Source organism: Mobula hypostoma, chromosome 5, assembly GCF_963921235.1.
Source record: "Mobula hypostoma chromosome 5, sMobHyp1.1, whole genome shotgun sequence".
NCBI lineage: Eukaryota > Metazoa > Chordata > Chondrichthyes > Myliobatiformes > Myliobatidae > Mobula > Mobula hypostoma.
In genome coordinates this window covers 141,651,394-141,671,128 of record NC_086101.1, presented here as the reverse complement: position 1 = coordinate 141,671,128, position 19,735 = coordinate 141,651,394, and the positions used below count along the sequence as shown (strand labels likewise).

The 19,735-nt window shown below is 40.6% G+C and overlaps 2 protein-coding genes and 1 pseudogene across 2 annotated transcripts in view; 1 reads left to right on the top strand and 2 right to left on the bottom strand.

The window, feature by feature from the left end:
- Positions 1-331: 331 nt before the first annotated feature.
- On the top strand, positions 332-2,949 carry foxe1 (forkhead box E1). The gene has a single exon (XM_063047661.1). The coding sequence runs from the start codon at positions 390-392 to the stop codon at positions 1,494-1,496; it is 1,107 nt and encodes a 368-aa protein (XP_062903731.1). The 5' UTR covers positions 332-389; the 3' UTR covers positions 1,497-2,949.
- Positions 2,950-2,955: 6 nt separating this feature from the next.
- Positions 2,956-5,725, bottom strand: LOC134346308 (replication factor C subunit 3-like; annotated as a pseudogene).
- A 10,751-nt stretch (positions 5,726-16,476) lies between these two features.
- The window catches only part of trmo (tRNA methyltransferase O), a 38,217-nt gene continuing 34,958 nt past the window's right edge, over positions 16,477-19,735 (bottom strand). Inside the window, exon 6 of the mRNA XM_063049105.1 lies at positions 16,477-18,544. Coding sequence (XP_062905175.1) covers positions 18,306-18,544 — 239 coding nt within the window. The 3' untranslated portion in view covers positions 16,477-18,305. The remainder of the gene's footprint in view (positions 18,545-19,735) is intronic.

Here is a 19,735-nt window from a genome sequence, read left to right as displayed (position 1 = left end):
CACAGATACTGCCCGAACCGCTGAGACCCTCCCGCAGATTGTAGCGTCTGATTCCAGCTTCTGCATTCTCTGGTGTCTCCATAAGACTGTAGGGGGGCAGCTGTAGAGGATATCTTGCAGAAATATTATTTTTAATATATCATTAATGCTTAAATGTCTGAATCTGTAAACCTCATAGCATCTTCCTTCATCCGACAAGTGTGGAAATGTGCCTATTTAAATAGGGAGCGCTGTCCTGCAGTGGGAGTGACTGCCTGGTGCCTGCGAGAAGCGCGCACGTCACCAGAGACTTGCTGCTCCAGTCAGGAGGGAAGGTTTCCGAGGCACATTCCTCTCCTTTCCGACTCCAACCTGTCCTCTGCCAATGAGACTGCCTTGATGGTGCAGGAATGACTGCCGAGAGCCAGCGGCCACCGTCGGAAGAGCCGTGCTGTGTGTGGAACAGGAACCCGGTGGAAGTGAAGGTGGAGAAGGAGCCTGTGGCGCAAAGCCCCGCAGAGCTTCGTCGCGGAAGGAGGCGCAAGCGGCCTCTCCAGCGGGACAAACCTCCTTACAGCTACATCGCCCTTATCGCCATGGCGATCGCCAGTTCCCTGGACAGAAAACTCACCTTGGGTGGAATCTACAGGTTCATCACAGAACGCTTCCCCTTCTACCGGGAAAATTCCAAGAAATGGCAGAACTCCATCAGGCACAATCTTACCCTCAATGACTGCTTTGTCAAGGTTCCCCGTGAGCCAGGACGACCTGGGAAGGGAAACTATTGGACACTCGACCCAGCTGCCGATGATATGTTCGAGAGTGGCAGCTTCTTACGAAGGCGTAAGAGATTCAAGAGGTCGGATATCTCTACTTACTCTGCCTACATGCAAGAAGCGAACGCCTTCAGTCCGGTACAAGCAGGCAGACCTTACTCAAGACCGCTATATGCCAACATGGGTATCAACGCCAACTATCCCCCGGCCCTCCCGACATACCCTACTGCCCATTATCCATCCTCACCCTCCGCCTTCAGCAATAGCCAGTCAAGGATGTACAATTTCAGCAACATGACGGAGCACCACAGTCCGGGGGCAGAGCTGGCCCACCACGCCACCAGCCCGTTTCTTTCGGAGTTGAGTCCTAGTTATACCAATATTGGAATGAGTTCCTACCATCCTCAGACCTGCAGCGGACCCATGCTTCCCAGAAATTCTAGCGGTGATTCCTACCCCTACACCAGGTCCAACTCACATCTCCAAATGGATCAGTCTGCTTGTTGTCTCGCCAATAACCAAGCGTATGACACCTCTGGCCGTTTCCCTATCCCTACCTCCTCCGTAAGTAATGAGCCAATGGGCCCCTTTGGAATAATTTCTTCTGGACAGTTCGCATCACTCCGACAATATAACAGCAGCGGGCAGATCAATTGTCCCAGCACTTTCTTTAATCATCCCTCTTACTATACAAAAGTCGAAGGGCTCCGACCTTCCGCTGAAAGCTATAACAAACTTTAGACCATTCCCTGACAACTGCCGTGGAAGTAGGCTTAACCTGTCCGCGCGTTCGAGTGAAATCGATATAACACAATTCAGTTGTCTAGCTCACGAATATTTGACTTTTTTATTGGTTACAACAACTTGCTCATTGCTGTACAGTTTAAATATTTGTATTTTTATGAACTTACCTATACAATTCTTACTCTCAGTTTATTCCTAAAAAGTAACGACATTGTTTCTTCTATGGAATTGATGGTGATTTCAAGTTACTGGGACACAATCCTTTCAGGAAAAGGTGATAATTCCCGAAACTTCGAAGTGCGTCATGTTGTTTTTATCTATAGGCGTTTAATAATTTCTAAATGTAGTGCCTGTCCTGCTTGCACAAATTAGACCCCACACTCGTAAGGAAAAAAAAATAATCAAAAGAAATCGACATAAACATGCTGATGTAATCAAAGTACGGTTTGTGCTCCAATTCCTTAGATTAAAGCTATCTCCACATCCCTGCGTTTAACAAATCAAAACTTCAACAAATCAAAATGCCAGTCGGAAAAATTGGTGCTGTACGGACAATTAACGTTTCGAAGACTGTTGGACAAAGGTTAGAAAATAAATCAGGATATTTTAATGTACTGTAATTACTTTGAATGCTGTGGGTTAATTATAAATCTAACAGATTTTACCCAAGCTCAGCGCCGTTTTTGGTGTCAGTGTCTGTGCTGGGGATATTGGCTGCTGCGTTGATAGGAATTGCATAAAGTATCAAGTTTCCCATACACCCATGTGTTCATTTTCACACAGCTGCACGTGGGTAAAGAAACTGATTAACCCCATTATTACCATGATTTAAGGACAATGATCAAAGTGACTAATTTATTTACTACCTGGACTTAGCGTGTTTAACTCTGGTTAATAAAACAGAATGTGCAAGAACCACAGAGAAAATGCAGGTTTTGAGACGAGTTCATCTCTCCGGGATTAATTTTGAGGTTTGAAAGAATTTTTAGTATTTTGCTGTAAATCTATTGGATCTCATCCCAGTTCTGGCTGGAGTAGCTTAATGTGAAAAAGATTGACTAAAATACAACTACCAGCCTCAGTATTCCACTATCTTTTGATTCAGTTATTTGGGCTGAAAATTAGAGATTGTAATACATCATTAACAGTATCAACGACCGGCAACTTAACACAAGACACATGATATGTGCAGCGTTTATCCGAAAACTCATTGTTTGGAGATACTTTCATACAGGTTAATGCAATGGAAGTAATGTGCATTATTTTACTCAGTGCAGAAGTTGCAGAATATATAAAGATTTACACTTAAACAGTGCTGAAGTACGACCAGTTAATTACTTGAATTTGTCCTGTTGTAGGAAACATTGCTGCCGAACTATGCCTAGCAAGCTTCTAGAAAAGAAAATTACCAAATTTAGTGATACTAATCAAGGAATGGATATAGGTTGGATCATTGGTCACACACATAAGCAATGCTTTCCTCGGGCTCCGATCAAACTTTATTCAATTAAACAATATTCCGAGTCAATTCCTGAGGAAGTATGAGATCTTCCTTCTTGCAAACTCCACTTAGGACATGACAAATTTCCTCAATGCTAGGTGCAGAGACCACGGACTGCAAGACATCGGCTACGAATAGGAGGAATAACTTTTGATGTTGAGCTACAGCAAAGAATTAATCTGCATGTGGACATGTACTTTTCCATTGTGCTCCTCGATGCATGCTGGGCATCCCTTGTTAGGCTGTCAACCTCTATAGTAATACGACTTTGAAGTCTCTCTGTGTACTTGTCTCAAGTTGTTGAGACTGTGCTACTGTTTTAAATAGTTCTTGAACAACCACTCGGCCACTGTTACCAGCATCACTTGCATTCACTTCAAGGTGATAGTTGCTTGCTATCGTGCTTATTTCCAGTTTCATTTTAGATGGTGCTGTATTTGTTTGATGTTCAATACTTAGCTTCTCTATTCCTGCGCCATAAAGCCCACGAAGCAAACACATTATCCTGGTTTTCTTTCCTGAGCCTGAAGGTCCATATACTGTACCGTAAGTGAGGGAAATCGCCACACTGCACTAGGTTAAGGAGCTGACTGGCTTGCTCCCTGTGATAATCCGGTTTGCTCAGGGACGTCGGCCGGTACTTGTTCACCCGGAGACTCATGTCCATAACTCATCCCGCGTTTCCAAAGCTAAACCGCCAAACTTCCCCGCGCTCTCCGTTCTCCTTGGAGCGACGGAGGATGGGAGGTGACCTGATAGAGGTGTATAAGACAACGAGAGGCATTGATCATGTGGATAGTCAGAGGCTTTTTCCCAGGGCTGAAATGGCTAACAGGAGAGGGCACAGTTTTAAGGTGCTTGGAAGTAGGTACAGAGGAGATGTCAGGGGTAAGTTTTTTACGCAGAGAGTGGCGAGTGCGTGGAATGGGCTGCTGGCGACGGTGGTGGAGGCGGATACAGTAGGGTCTTTTAAGAGACTCCTGGGTAGGTACATGGAGCTTAGAAAAATAGAGGGCTATGGGTAACACTAGGTAATTTCTAAAGTAAGTACATGTTCGACACAGCATTGTGGGCCGAAGGGCCTGTATTGTGCTGTAGGTTTTCTATGTTTCTAGCTTCTGTTGGTCATGGGGAGAAATTTCCCTCTCGGAGAATCTAAAACAACACATCCTCATTGTTGTAACATTACAAACCTTGTAGGGTTCAGAGGTCTGATTGAACAGCAACAGTAATTAGAATCCTACAAACTTGATATTAGACTGATTGTTTCAGCATGTTAATTCCCTTAGACTGGGATCCTATTAAATCCATGAAGTGTATTCAAATACAACAATCTTTTTAGCTACAGAATATTTTCTATTTTCAACTTATGCTTAGTAGAGTTTGACTGGACTGCAAGGGTGAACTGTTTTCATGCCATAGACTGAATACTATTGACTACATATTGCTACCAATACGTTATCCTTCTTATTACCTTTTGCAGAGCTGGTATCAAGATTAATTTAATGAATTGCAATTAGGAAGTGACAGAAGGCCTGAATACAGTTAAATATTTATATATTTTATAAGTTGCTAATTAAATTTATAGAGCTTCAAAACTACCTACCAAAGTCTTATTCTGATTGGATACCAGAATACAGAAATGTTAATGTTAAAAACTTTCAAGTGTTTGTAATACCTGTTTGTAATCAAGTGAAAATCTCTCTTAATGATTTAAACATGAAAATGGCTAATGACCTTGACTGAAATGTCAAGTCAAGTTTATTGTCATGTACAGGTGTGCGTTGGGAAATTTACTTGCAGAGTCAGCACAGATACATTACATAACATATTAGCAGCATTCACAAGAAAAATAAAATAAATGTAAAGTTTGCTCAATTTTTTACAAGGCCAATCAGATCATTATCTATTTTAATGTAAAGTAAACAAAGTAATCACAATGTTGCCAAACTGTAGTGGTTCGGTATTTGCTGGTTGGTTCAAGAACTGAAGATGGGTGAAGGAAAGTAGCTGTTCTTGAACCTTATGTCCAACTACGAGCGATTGAAATATGGCTGGTTCCTGTAAAATGAATATATCTGATATATTTTGAGGAAATTTCACTTAAGCACAATAAGGTTTAATTGTTGCACAATACTTTGCAATCTAAGAATATCCTAAATCCATTGTTTGTATTATCAATTGAATTACCATTACTCAGGCAAAATTTATAAGGATTCTATAACTACGTACCTACTAAGATGCATGCCAAGGCAAGACAAATAAAGTTGCAAGATGGATAAAATGGCTGTTGGAAAATCTTAATGTATCCACTTAACAAGATCGACATACTACCTCCGAATTACAAATGCCTGACCTATGGTTGTACCCTACATATGAACGAGTTAATGCTATTCATTATGATTCTGTAGTGGTGTATTAACACTATTGAGTGACTTTTGTTTATTTTCTGGCTTATGGACAAAACAGACCTATAGATGTTTGTAAAAATGGAACTTGTTCATTACCCTGAGGGAATTTTCCAGTATCTATTTAGCTATCACTTATTTAGATAAGTTTCAAAAATGTCCAATTATTTAAAAGTGGAAATTTGGTCTTTTCTGATATAAATCACTTTCAGGCATTAATAAGGCATCTTTCTTTTACATGAAAGATATGCATTTTCAACTCTGAGTTGATGTTTTGACCATAAGTGCTCACTTTCATGTTAGATTTACATGTTCCAATAAAAAGAAAGACTTCCATTTCTAAAGTTTCTTTCACATCCTTAATTAATTTCTGGGCAATGAATGACCTGTACAAAAAGGATGGTTATACCTGAACTTGATGGGACCAATGTCCCTGACAGCCAATTTGCTAGAGTTGTTGGGGAGGGTTTAATCTAGTTTAGCTAGTTTAGCAGGAAAATGGGAACCAGAGTGATAGGTCTGAGAATGGGACAGTTCGTGTACAGGTAGATGCCATATGTAGAGAGACTATGAGGAAAGATAAGCAGTTGATAGGGAAAAATTTCAGTAATTGGGATGGGTGTGTCCATTTGAACTCAAGTATTAAGAACAATGGTGGTGAACGTAGAGCATGGGTCAGACTTGGCTGCCACAAAGATAGCAATGGCTGCCAGATGTTCCAGAGTTTAGATGTTTCAAAATGAACAGGAAGGGAGGGAAAAGAGGGAGAAAATAGGCACTGCTAATCAGGAAGAGTATCATAGCCACAGAAAACATTGTGGAGGGATTGTCTACTGAGTCATTGTGGATGGAAGTCAGAAACAGGAAGGGAGCAATCTCTCAATTGGGAGTATTCTATACACAACCCCCTTCATGGAAACAGAGACACTGAGGAATAAATTGGGAGGCAGATTTTGGAAAGGTGCAAAATAAAACAAGGTTGTTGTCACGAGTGACTTCAACCTCCCTAATATTGATTGGCACCTTATTACAGCAAAAGGTTTAGTTGGTGCAGATTTTGTTAGGTGTGTCCAGGGAGGATTCCTGACTCACTATGTAGACAAGCCAACTGGAGGAGCACCCATACTGGATCTGGTACTAGGCAGTAAACCAGATCAGGTGACAGATCTCTCGGTGGGTGAGCAACTTGGAGAGAGTGATCACAATTTCCAGACCTTCAGCAAACCCTTGGAGAAGATGGTAAGGGCCAGTATTTAATTGAGGGAGGGGAAATTATGATGCATAGTGCAGAAACTGAGCTCCACAGTATTGTAGTGGTTAAGATGACACTATTACAGCTTGGGGCATTGGAATTCAGAGTTCATTTTCGACATCATCTGTAAGGAGTCTGTACATCCTCCCTGTGGAATGTGTGAGTTGTTTTCTCCGGGTCCTCTGGTTTCATCTCACAGTCGAAAGGACGTACCAGTTTGTAGATTAATTGGTCATTGTAACTCATCCCATAATTAGGTTATGGTTAAATCATGGGTTGCTGGGCAGTGTGGCTCAAAGGGCCAGAAGGGCCTATTCCATACTGTATCTCCAAATAAAAGTGAACTAAACTTAGGAACATAAATTGGGAAGGGATGTACTCAGGGAAATGCGCAACCAATGTGGAGATTGTTTAGGGGGATCTTGCATGGGGTTCTGGATAGGTTTGTCCTACTAAGGCAATGAAAAGATGGTAGAGTGAAGAAACCATGGCTGACAGGAGATGTGAAACATCTAATCAAGAGTAAGAAAGAAGCTTAAAGTTTATGAAGCAATAATCAGAGTGGCCTCTAGAGGGTTACAGTGTAGCCAGAAAAGAGCTGAAAAAATGGACTTGGAAGAGCTAAAAGAGGGCATGAGAAGGACTTGGTGAGTAGGATTAAGGAAAACCCCCAAGACACTCTACACATATGTGAAGAACTGGAGGATAACTGAAGGGGTAAAAGAGGAATCAGTGCCTGGAGACGGAAAAGGAAGGGAAGGTCCATAATGCATACTTTGCTTCAGTATTCAACAGTGAGTGGGACCTTGATACTTGTGAGGACAGTATAAAGCAGGCTGTATGCTAAATGTCAACATTAAGAAAGAGGATGTGGTGGAACTTTTGAAAAACATTAGGAAATGTAAGTCCCCTTTGGCCAGACAGGATATACTGCATGTTATTATGGGAAGCAAAGGACGTGGTTGCTGTGCCTTTGGCAATGATATTTGTGTGTTTCTGGCCAGGGAGTAGTACCAGATGGTAAGGGAGGATGGCAAATATTGTCCCTTTGCTCAAGAAAAGGTGTAAGGAAAACCCTGTGAGTTATGGACCAGTGAGTCTTACTTCATTGGTGGACAAATTATTGGAAAACCTTTTTAGAGACAAGATTTATGAGGATTTGAAGAAGCATTGTCTGATTAGGGATAGTCAGCATGGCTTTATGAGGGGTGGGTCATGCCTCACGAATCTGATTGAATTATTTGAGGAATTGACAAAACAATGAAGGTAGAACAGTGGATGTGGTGTACGTGGATTTTAGTAAGGCATTTAATAAGGTTCCCCATGATAGACTCATTCAAAAAGTCAGGAGGCATGGGATCCAGAGAAAATTGGCTGGATGGATTCAAGATCAGCTGGCCCATAAAAGACAGAGGGTGGTAGTGGATGGGGTGTATTCCCTTTGGAGGTCTGTGATCAGTGAGGTTCCACAGGAATCTGTTCTAGCACCCTTGCTCTTTATGAGTTTTATTAAGACTTGCCTGAAGAAGCAGAAGGGTAGGTTAGTAAGTTTGCAGATGACATAGAAGTTGGTAGAGTCGTGGACAGGGTAAAGGTTATCATAGGTTACAACAGGTTATTGACGAGATGCAGAGCTGTGCTGAGAAGTGGCAGAAGAATTCAACCTGGGAAAGTGTGATGATTCACTCTGGAAGGTCGAACTTGAAGGCAGAATACAGAGTTAATGAGAGGATTATGCGAGGAACAGATGGTTCTTGAGGTCCATGTCCATAGATCCCTCAAATTTGACGTGCATTTTGTTAGGGTGGGTAAGAAGACATCTGGTATGCTGGCCTTCATTGGGGACTAAGTTCAAGAGCCAGGAGGTAATTTTGCAGTTCTATAAAACACTGGTCAGACCACACTTAAAATGTTCAGATCTGGTCGCCTCATTCTACTTTAGAAAGGGTGCAGAGGAGATTTGCCAGGATGCTGCTGGATTATGGAGCATATGGCTTATGAGAATAGGCTGAGCAAGCTAGAACTATTCTCTTTGAACAAAGGAAAATGAGAAGTGACTTGATAGAGGTGTTCAAGATGATAATAGGTATAGATTGAGTGGATAGCCAGAGAATTTTTCCTAGTGCAGAAACGGCTAAAATGAGGGGGCATAATTTTAAGGTAACTGGAGGAAAATATAGAGTGGATGACAGAGTGGTGGGTGTGTGGAACACAGTGAAATGGGTAGTGGTAGAGGCAGGTATATTAGGGACATATGAAAAACTCTTAGATAGGCACATAGATGATAGAAAAATTAAGATCTATGCTGGAGAGAAGGGTTAGATTGAGCTTAGAGTGGGTTATAAGGCCAGCACAGCATCGTAGGCTGAAGGGCCTGTATTGTGCTTTATGTTCTATGTAACATTTCAGTTTTCCTATTAACAGGGCAGGATGACTTACATAGTCATAGTCATACTTTATTGATCCTGATGGTTTTCGTCACAGTTGCAACATAAATAATTAAATAGTAATAAAACCATAAATAATTAAATAGTAATATGTAAATTATGCCAGGAAATAAGTCCAAGGGAGGAGTTGTAAAGTTTGATGGCCACAGGCAGGAATGACTTCCTATGACGCTCAGTGTTGCATCTCAGTGGAATGACATGTACACACAATTTTATCTCACCACTAGTTCTTCACAGTTGCAGTGTACTAAAATTGTCAAACTGTTTGCCCAACAATCGGGATGGATGAGCAGATAATTCCTCTGATTAAATCTTGAAAGACCAAAGCCATCATTTTTGTTCCCAGGCAATGGATCAATCCCTCTCTGAAACTGTGTTTACAATTCTATTGTCATCTTTGACCCATAGAACAATCTTCAAAGATCACCTATTTTCATATTTAACATCTCCCTGTCTCATATAATAACAACTTTCTTGTTTTTATACCTTACTATTCCACCATGGTCTTAAGCAATCTCCCTCATTTTTTCCTCCATAAATTTGATATCATCCAAATTGTTGCCCACATTCAATGTTGCATCAAATCTTGTTCACCTATCATGTCCTGTGGTCATCCTTCATTTGGTTCCCAATTAAGCAATGCTAGAATTTTAAAAATTATTGTCTTCATTTTCAATTCCCTTTTTTTAAATCTCAACCTTCCAAATCTCTATTATCTCCTTCTAGTTCATAAACCTCCCCCATCTTCTCTAAATTCGGTCTTTTGACCTTTCCTATATTTAATTGTCCCACAATTGTTCATGGTGTCTTCAGGGGCCAAGGCCAAAACACAGGAATTCTTACCATCTTCATCCAGCTTTAAGATACACCTTAGATCTACCCTCTGGTCAAGCTTTTGATCAATTTCTCTGAAATGTGAACTTTAGATCAAAACCATCAATGTTTGGCTGATAATACCACAGAGGACCACTTCAGGTTGTTTTGCCTTATTGAAAGTACAATATAAATTGAAGTTACAATTAAGTGCAAACATAGCTTTTTCGTGTAATGTTGTCAGTAACATAGAAGAGCAGCTGCTTTTGTGCATGGGCAAACTGATAATTCATTTCAGTGACATTTTGTAACGGGGAGCAATTGTCAGTGTATGTTACTGACTGTAAAAGCTTTTATAGATATGTAAAAAGGAAAAGACTGGTAAAGACAAATGTAGGTCCCCTACAGACAGAAACAGGTGAATTGATTATGGGGAGCAAGGACATGGCAGACCAATTGAATAATTACTTTGGTTCTGTCTTCACTAAGGAGGACATATATAATCTTCCAGAAATAGTAGGGGACAGAGGGTCCAGTGAGATGGAGGAACTGAGCGAAATACATGTTAGTAGGGAAGTGGTGTTAGGTAAATTGAAGGGATTGAAGGCAGATAAATCCCCAGGGCCAGATGGTCTGCATCCTAGAGTGCTTAAGGAAGTAGCCCAAGAAATAGTGGATGCATTAGTGATAATTTTTCAGAACTCGTTAGATTCTGGACTAGTTCCTGAGGATTGGAGGGTGGCTAATGTAACCCCACTTTTTAGAAAAGGAGGGAGAGAGAAACTGGGGAATTATAGACCGGTTAGCCTAACGTCGGTGGTGGGGAAACTGCTGGAGTCAGTTATCAAAGATGTGATAACAGCACATTTGGAAAGCGGTGAAATCATCAAACAAAGTCAGCATGGATTTGTGAAAGGAAAATCATGTCTGACGTATCTCATAGAATTTTTTGAGGATGTAACTAGTAGAGTGGATAGGGGAGAACCAGTGGATGTGGTATATTTGGATTTTCAAAAGGCTTTTGACAAGGTCCCACACAGGAGATTAGTGTGCAAACTTAAAGCACACGGTATTGGGGGTAAGGTATTGATGTGGATGGAGAATTGGTCAGCAGACAGGAAGCAAAGAGTGGGAATAAACTGGACCTTTTCAGAATGGCAGGCGGTGACTAGTGGGGTACCGCAAGGCTCAGTGCTGGGACCCCAGTTGTTTACAATATATATTAATGACTTGGATGAGGGAATTAAATGCAGCATCTCCAAGTTTGCGGATGACACGAAGCTGGGTGGCAGTGTTAGCTGTGAGGAGGATGCTAAGAGGATGCAGAGTGACTTAGATAGGTTGGGTGAGTGGGCAAATTCATGGCAGATGCAATTTAATGTGGATAAATGTGAAGTTATCCACTTTGGTGGCAAAAATAGGAAAACAGATTATTATCTGAATGGTGGCCGATTAGGAAAAGGGGAGGTGCAATGAGACCTGGGTGTCATTATACATCAGTCATCGAAAGTGGGCATGCAGGTACAGCAGGCAGTGAAAAAGGCGAATGGTATGCTGGCATTTATAGTGAGAGGATTCGAGTACAGGAGCAGGGAGGTACTACTGCAGTTGTACAAGGCCTTGGTGAGACCACACCTGGAGTATTGTGTGCAGTTTTGGAAAGACATCCTTGCCATAGAGGGAGTACAAAGAAGGTTCAGCAGATTGATTCCTGGGATGGCAGGATTTTCATATGAAGAAAGACTGGATGAACTGGGCTTGTACTCGTTGGAATTTAGAAGATTGAGGGGGGATCTGATTGAAACGTATAAAATCCTAAAGGGATTGGACAGGCTAGATGCAGGAAGATTGTTCCCGATGTTGGGGAAGTCCAGAACAAGGGGTCACAGTTTGAGGATAAAGGGGAAGCCTTTTAGGACCGAGATTAGGAAAAACTTCTTCACACAGAGAGTGGTGAATCTGTGGAATTCTCTGCCACAGGAAACAGTTCAGGCCAGTTCATTGGCTATATTTAAGAGGGAGTTAGATATGGTCCTTGTGGCTACGGGGATCAGGGAGTATGGAGGGAAGGCTGGGGCGGGGTTCTGAGTTGGATGATCAGCCATGATCATAATAAATGGCGGTGCAGGCTCGAAGGGCCAAATGGCCTACTCCTGCACCTATGTTTCTATGTTTCTATGTTAACATTTTTCTTGATTTTGGGAAGTACTTTGTTTCGTAAATAGATACATAGTGTTTTATTTCTAACCAAGCAGGTTGTGCAATGATTAAGGGTTGAGGGCAAGGTAGATAAGGCTACCATATATTCTCCTTCCCAGTCTGATCTGATGAAGAATCTCGACCTGAAATGTTGGCTATCCATTTCCTTTCGTCGTTGTTGAGTTCCTCGAGCAGTTTGGTGTTTTTGCCCCAGATTCCAGTATCTACAGCGTTGTGCCTCCCACAGTCATTTGGTTAGACAATTCAAGAAATTTGACATAGTAATCATGAAGGAATGTTGATGAACTTCTAAGTCATTGTGCTACACAGAAACTCAAAAAAAACCCTGCAAATGCTGGAAATCTGAAATTGAAACAAAAAATGTTGGAAAATCTGAGCAGGTCAGGCAGTAACTGTAGAAAGAGAAACTTAACATTTCAGATGAGAGCCCCTTCATCAGAATAGGGGAAGAGAGGAACGAATTAGTCTAGTGGAGGGCAATGGGTACAACAAGGCAAATTTCCACCATTTCTTTGATAGGATGAAAAACTGATATTACTTAAGGAGCTATTAAGTTTCTTTGTCCCTATAATATGTTGCTCTTGTATAGTTCAGCCTTTTAGGTCATACCCAACATACCAGAAGATATAATGAAAAACCAAGGAGTAGCAGACAAAATTGACTGCGAATAGAATGAAAGAATGAATTATCAAGGGGGGGGGGGAGAGAATTTGATATTGAGCCCTGCAGGCTGCATTTCTGTCTAGACAGAAGATGGGAAGTTGTCTCTCAAGCTTGTTTTGGGTCTTAGTGTAACAGTGCAGGAGGCCCGCCAGCAAAGTCAGAGTGGGAGTGTGCTCGTGAATTAAATCGGCAGGCAGCTGAAAACTCAAGACACACTTCTGTTGGCTGTGCAGGTGCTTCTCCTTCTCCAAGTTTAATATGAGTTGGACGAAGAAATGGAAGTGGTGATGCTCCCATGTATCTGCTGCCCTTGTCCTAGACAGTAGAAGTTGCTGGTTTCAAAGGTGCATTTGAAACTGTGCCCCATTGACTAAATTCCAATTTATTAAAATACTTCCAACATATCTAAAGTTGCTTTTTTAAAGGAGTAAGCTGCCTACTGAATTTATTTTGCGTTATTATATTCTTAATGCTGACTAAAAACTGTCATAGAATCAAACTGCTTTTATTCTAATCTAAACTACCTTGGTTGAAGATGTTGAGGTAATTTTGAATCAGATATTTACTTGTCAAGTTCTTAAAGTGATGAATCTTCTGGGAACAGTTCTTTACTCCATCTGTAACACTAGCTCATTGAGATGTGGGGCTGAATGTTTCCTTACCCTTTCTAATGCCATTAAAACCATATTATGTGTCATTATCAACTTGCTTGTGAAGGTTGCACACTGGGAGGGACCTTAGACTTTCAGATGGGAGGCTCACAGAATAGTGCTGCCAGGATTTCCTATTTAATAAACACAAAAGATTCTGCAGATGCTGGAAATCCAGAGCAACACACATGAAATGCTGGAGGAATTCAGCAGGTCAGGCAGGATCTATAGAGGAGAATAAACAAAGGTCCTGACAAAGAATCTTGGCTCAAAATGTCTACTGTTTATTCCCTTCCATAGATGCTGCCTGACCTGCTGAGTTCCTCCAACATTTGTGTGTGCTTCCCTGATTAATGCTGTTTTTGAGCTAACTGTTAATGCCCAAACAACAAAGAAAATGTTTTTCTTTTGTTTAAACAACTTTACCTTCAATGTTTCAGTTCAATACCTGAGGGCTGCGTCCTTTTTTTCCTCACCACCCCACTGCCGACACACACGCGCATAACAGCACAAGTGCACATGCCTTCTAAATACTTACTTAGTTCAAATGAACAGAACTCAACATTAACTGTCTCAGTATGCTGTTCCCTATCAATATATTATAAGTTCATGCTGCTTTCAGCACTCAGGCTTGCTGCTGCAAAGTTACCTCTTGGGAAAATGTAGTACAGTTTGATCAGCACTCAACTAGCCGCAGGGAAACATTAGTAAAAAAAAAAGAGTTGGGAGATTACCTCTGGGAAATCGTGTCGATATGGATAGGTGGTGAAGAACAGTCCAGTAAAAACATGTCCCTTGTGCAAGGGGTCCACTGCTATAGCCATATGTTCCTGGCACAAGTCTGAGGAATAGAGTGAATCCTGTACTTTGGGGAAACCTGCAATACAAGCAAAAGCTCATGCCTGCTTCTATGGATAGAAGGAAAGACAAATAGGTGGTCTGTCTAACTGATCAGTGAGCAGCAATCTAATGGACACAGTAGATTAGCAGTAGCAGCCTTGAAATAGTCTGGAGGCTGGGAAGCTAAGACAGAAGATGACCTCGTCTTCTACAGATAAAGCAGACAAAATACATGTGATGGGTTGTACTAGTGGTGACAGGAATTTACAGAAACACAAAATACTCTGCAGATGCTGGGGTCAAAGCAACATGCACAACACGCTGAAGGAACTCAGCAGGCTGGGCAGCATCCGTGGAAACGAACAGTCAATGTTTCGGGCCAAGGTCCAAGGGTCCCGGCCTGAAACGTTGACTGTTCATTTCCACGAATGCTGCCCGACTTGCTGAGTTCCTCCAGCGTGTTGTGCATGAGGAATTTATGGATATCCGTGATGATAGAATGTAATTTCAGTGTTTGAATAACATGGTTACAAAGGAAATGAGATGAGTAAATCTTGGCTGTTTTGAGGATGAGAGTTGGGACTGTAAGAAAGATGGGCAATTGAACCATGCCACCATGGTTCGGAGAGCCATCGAAGAGCTGGGAGAGAAGAGAAATTGTGTTGTAATTGGGGATAGTATACTCAAGGGAATAGACAATTCTCTGTCGCAAGGATTGAGTGCTGTTTTGACTGCCTGATGCCCAAGTTCAGGAAATCTTATCCGACTTGCCCAGTAATTTGGAGAGGGAAGGTAAAGATCCAGTTGTCACGGACCATATGAAAACCAATGACATAAGAAGTATGAGGAAAGAGGTTCTATTGAGGGAACTTGAGCAGCTAGGGACTAAATTAAACACAGTTCCAAAAAGGCAATAATCTCTGGATTGTGACTTGAGCTACTGTACATACAAAATTTGCACAAGGTTAACCAGATCAGAAGCTTAAATGTGTGATTCAGATTGGTGTGGAAGAAGTGAGTTTGAATCGGTGGGACATTGGCACCAGTATTGGCAAAGTATCTCCTGCTACCTGCCTTTTCCCATAACCCTTAATTACCCTACAATCTATCCACCCTTGTCTTAAATATTTTTACTGAGGTAGCCTCCACTACTTCATTGGGCAGAGAATTCCACAGATTCACTACCCTCTGGGAAAAGCAGTTTCTCCTCATTTCCATCTTGATCTACTCCCCCAAATCTTGAAGCTATATACCCAAGTTCTACTCTTACATGTCTCTATATTATCTATCCCTTTCATTTTTCATATGCTGTACAAGATCTCCTCTCATTCTTCTGAATTTCAGCATGTACAGTCCCACGCAACACAATTTCTCCTCAGTCTAACTTCCCTCATCTCTGGAATCAACCTAGTGAGCCTCCTCTGCACCACCTCCAAAGCCAGTACATCCTTCCTCAACTAAGGAAATCAGAAATGCACAGTACTCCAGGTGCGGCCTCAACAGTACCCTGCACAGTTGCAGCATAACCTCCCTGCTCTTAAATTCAATCCTTCTAGTAATGAAGGCCAACATAGTATTTGCTTTCTTGATAGCCTGCTGCACCTGCAAACCAACCTCCCAAGTCCCTCTGCACAGCAGCACAGTGCAATTCACCACCATTTAAATAATCTGCTCTTTCATTTTTCATTCGAAACTGGACGACCTCACATTTGCCAACATTGTACTCCATCTACCAGACCCTTGCTCACTCACTTACCTATATCTCTCTGCAGACTCTTGGTATCTTCTGCACAATTTGCTTTTCCACTCAATTTAGTGTCATCAGCAAACTTAGATGCACTACACTTGGTCCCCTTTTCCAGATTGTTAATGCATATCATGAACACATACATGGGTTAAGCACCAACCCCTGCACCACACCACTCACCACTGATTACCAACCAGAGTAACACCCATGCATCCCAACTCTCTGCTTTCTGTTAGTTACCCAATCCTATATCCATGCTAATACAACACCCCAATTCTACACATCTTTATGGGCAAGTCCTCTGGAAATCCAAGTAAATAATGTCCATCTGTTCCTTTCCTTATCAATTCTTGACCATCCTTTGTTGAGGTCTCAAATTCATGTTTGTACAGTTGCAAGAAAAAGCAGCAAGCATTTTCATAGATTTAATACTACATTTTATTTTCCTGTAACCCACAGCTGGAACACTTACTGTTATGTTACTTGCAACATGATACAATTCTTCTAGTTTCTAGTCTGTTTACTTTCAACATCTGTATAAATTCACAACAAAATTTGCATTTTTAGCATTAAAACAATAAGGAACTGTGGCTTTGGCATATGACCTAGCCAACTGACAACTTGCCAAAAGAAACCATGTGATTAAATTGATAAGCTTAAAAGATTAAAAGCAGCCACATGCCATACGGAACCACCCTTATATCAGCACCTCTGGGCATTCCAGAGCAGGTCACAGCCAGTGAAATATTTTTGAACTGAGGTTTTAAATTACAGGAAACAAGAGTAGTCAATTTGCCCAACAAATTAGTAAGGTGATTAGTAAGGTGAACTCGATCACCAAATATTAGCCCAAGATATAAGTGAAAGGACATACTAGGGAACTATTGACAGATGGGCCATTTGCCAATTATGCCATCTTTCTGATGAGATGTTGGCATAAGCATTTTTTATGTGAAGAAATGCTGTTATGTTCTAATGCATTACAACCAGATTATAAAATACAGAGAGTTGGGAAATACTACCAGATTCTTAATGGCCATTATATTCACCAATGAAATGTCCATTAAACTTCTAGCTCATTTATATTTGTGATTTTCTATGTGCATGTTGACTACCATGTTTTCTTTAATGGGTAAGTGCCAATCCAAAATTCAGTAATGGCTGTAAACTATAGCTGTTAGAGGTGCAATGCAAGTACTTTTTTTCTGCAATCCTCTTAGGGAAAAATAGAAAAAACACCAGGTTTTAAGAAATACACATTTTCTAAGTAAAAAGTAAATTTATCTAGTTTATCTTATAATAATTTTGAAAAATTTCTGAACAGCAAACATGTCTGAGACTTCAAAAAAAAAACCTGAAGCTGTGGTTGGTTTTCAGAACATGATTCGGGAATCAGGTTTGTAATTGGGGTCCACAGCATGTGGTCAGAGCCAGGATCTGGAACATCAGGAACACAGATAGGTTTACATACAGATTAAAACTGAAGTCTAGTGCTGAAACTTACACAGAAGTTATATTCAAAGACTGGTTGACCACCGTCTGTCATTATAGCCTCTGTGTCACTTTCAGTGGCCTTAATGGCATCTGCAGTTTTGTAATCTGTGTCCTTTTCCCTCACAAATAAGGACTTAATGTATACCATGTTGCTTCAATCCTGTTTGATATTAGAAATTCCAATTGCTGAACAAAAGAAGTCAAAAAATCACAGCTCTGAGAGAACTGGTAGCAATCATCCCTGATAGAAAATAAATGATACAATTCTGAGGAACTGAGTGAAATTTGTTACCACAACCTAAATGACATAGCAACATTATGGATAAAACTTACAAAGAAATGTTACCAAATTAATTTTATATAATTCAGTTCTGCAGAAGAAATAAGTATATTACTGAAATTAAAGTTACTGATAGAAACCAATACTGTTGCCTGAAAAGTGGTGCAAACCTAATGATGAATAAATATTAAAATCACAATACTGTGGTTCATGAGTATTTCCTTCAGATGAAGGATTAGAGAACAGGTTACAGAAAACTGTTTCCAGTCTGAAGCTAATTATACATTCTTATATTCACAAGGAAGTCTGCAACATCACTGAAGCCCCACAACTTCATAACAGTAAAATGAGGGTCATTCAATGAAATAAGAATGGAAATGCACTTCGTAAAATCTATGTGTTTGCTCGAGCAGTATTGCAACTGATCACAGAAAATTGTTAGTAAAGGTTTGGTATTTTATTGAAAGTGCAATGTTTTCAGCTAGAAGAATTTAAACTTTGACAGTTCCAATGTCAGGTGGCTCTTTCAGAGGTTTTATCCTGAGGATTTCAGTAAAGCCATCTCCAAACCAAGTGGTGATGTGGGCAGTGTCCAGAGTGAAATAAAAGAGCATGTCCTGGCACTGTGTCCTCCGATATATGGATCTTGGATCAGCTGATAACACAGACATCATGGCAGATTTTATTTCCTCTAGAGACTGGAAATACTTCAATGTCATTTTCTCTGGATCTGTAAATGGACAGAAGGTGAAAGATTTAGATTGGAAGTCAGATATGATAATAAAATCTAAGAAACACGAAAGAGCCATAAAACTAAAATTCTACAGACGGTAGTGGCAGTGGCGAGAGGTGAGGGCTTTAAAAAAAGATACCATAAATATTGAACAAATGTAAAAGCATATGAGAAACAGAACTAACATTTCAGGTCTATGACAGAAATTTCATGAGAACACTGGCTTGACACATCAATGCTGGCCAACATTTATCAGGTAATAAGGACTGATGAGGCAGGCATGTAAAGCAACTTTCACATTCCTTTCAGGTCTTCCTAAGCATTTAATATTCAATTAAATGCTTCCAAAGTGTGCCTACTGTTGCAGTGTAGGAGCTGCAAAATTATCAGGAAATTCTGTTCTATTTTGATCAGGAATGAGAAATAAATACATCAAGGATGAGAACTCCCTGGGTAGGCCTTTTCCATTTTTATGCCTTCCTGACAATACAGCCTTACTTTAGCAATTCATCCAAAAGACAGCGCCCTTAGCAGCAGAGCAAATCTGACTTTATTCTCAATTTTCAACAATCCGTAATGTTCCGACTCAAAATAGAAAGTATTTTTCACTGAATGAATCACACCCAAAAAGTATAACTAAACACTCAACACATAAATCAAGACTGTTAGATTAAGGCATCCTATACTTTTCAAAAGTAACTTCTTTTCATAGCCAACTGCACAAACTTAATTCATTTTTATCAACTTCAAAGAAATCTAAATTAATGCATACAAAATGTAACATCTTACCTGCATGAACACCCTAATGGCTCACTGTAAGCAGTGGTGCAGAATGTGTGTTTGGGTGATAACAAACTACACTATTTGGAAAAGTACATCTCCCCCTTTCCCCACATTTCATTCTAGGAGCACTTTAAACAGAAAATCCATACATGAGCAGATGGGTGGATGCAATTGTACTCATCATTTAAGTACACAGGATCTGTAGACTTACTACTATAATGTATAAGGCAGCTTTTAGACCTCAGATGGAGTGCTGAGTTCTAGTCTGCACAAGACACCTTGGGAAAAGGATGCCAGACGTACAACAGAAAAGCCTCTGACATCGATTATTTAGAAAAAGTAAAGGAATTAATGCTGTCCCTGGGTTACAAACCCTGACTTATGGACATAGTGGTGATAGAAAGT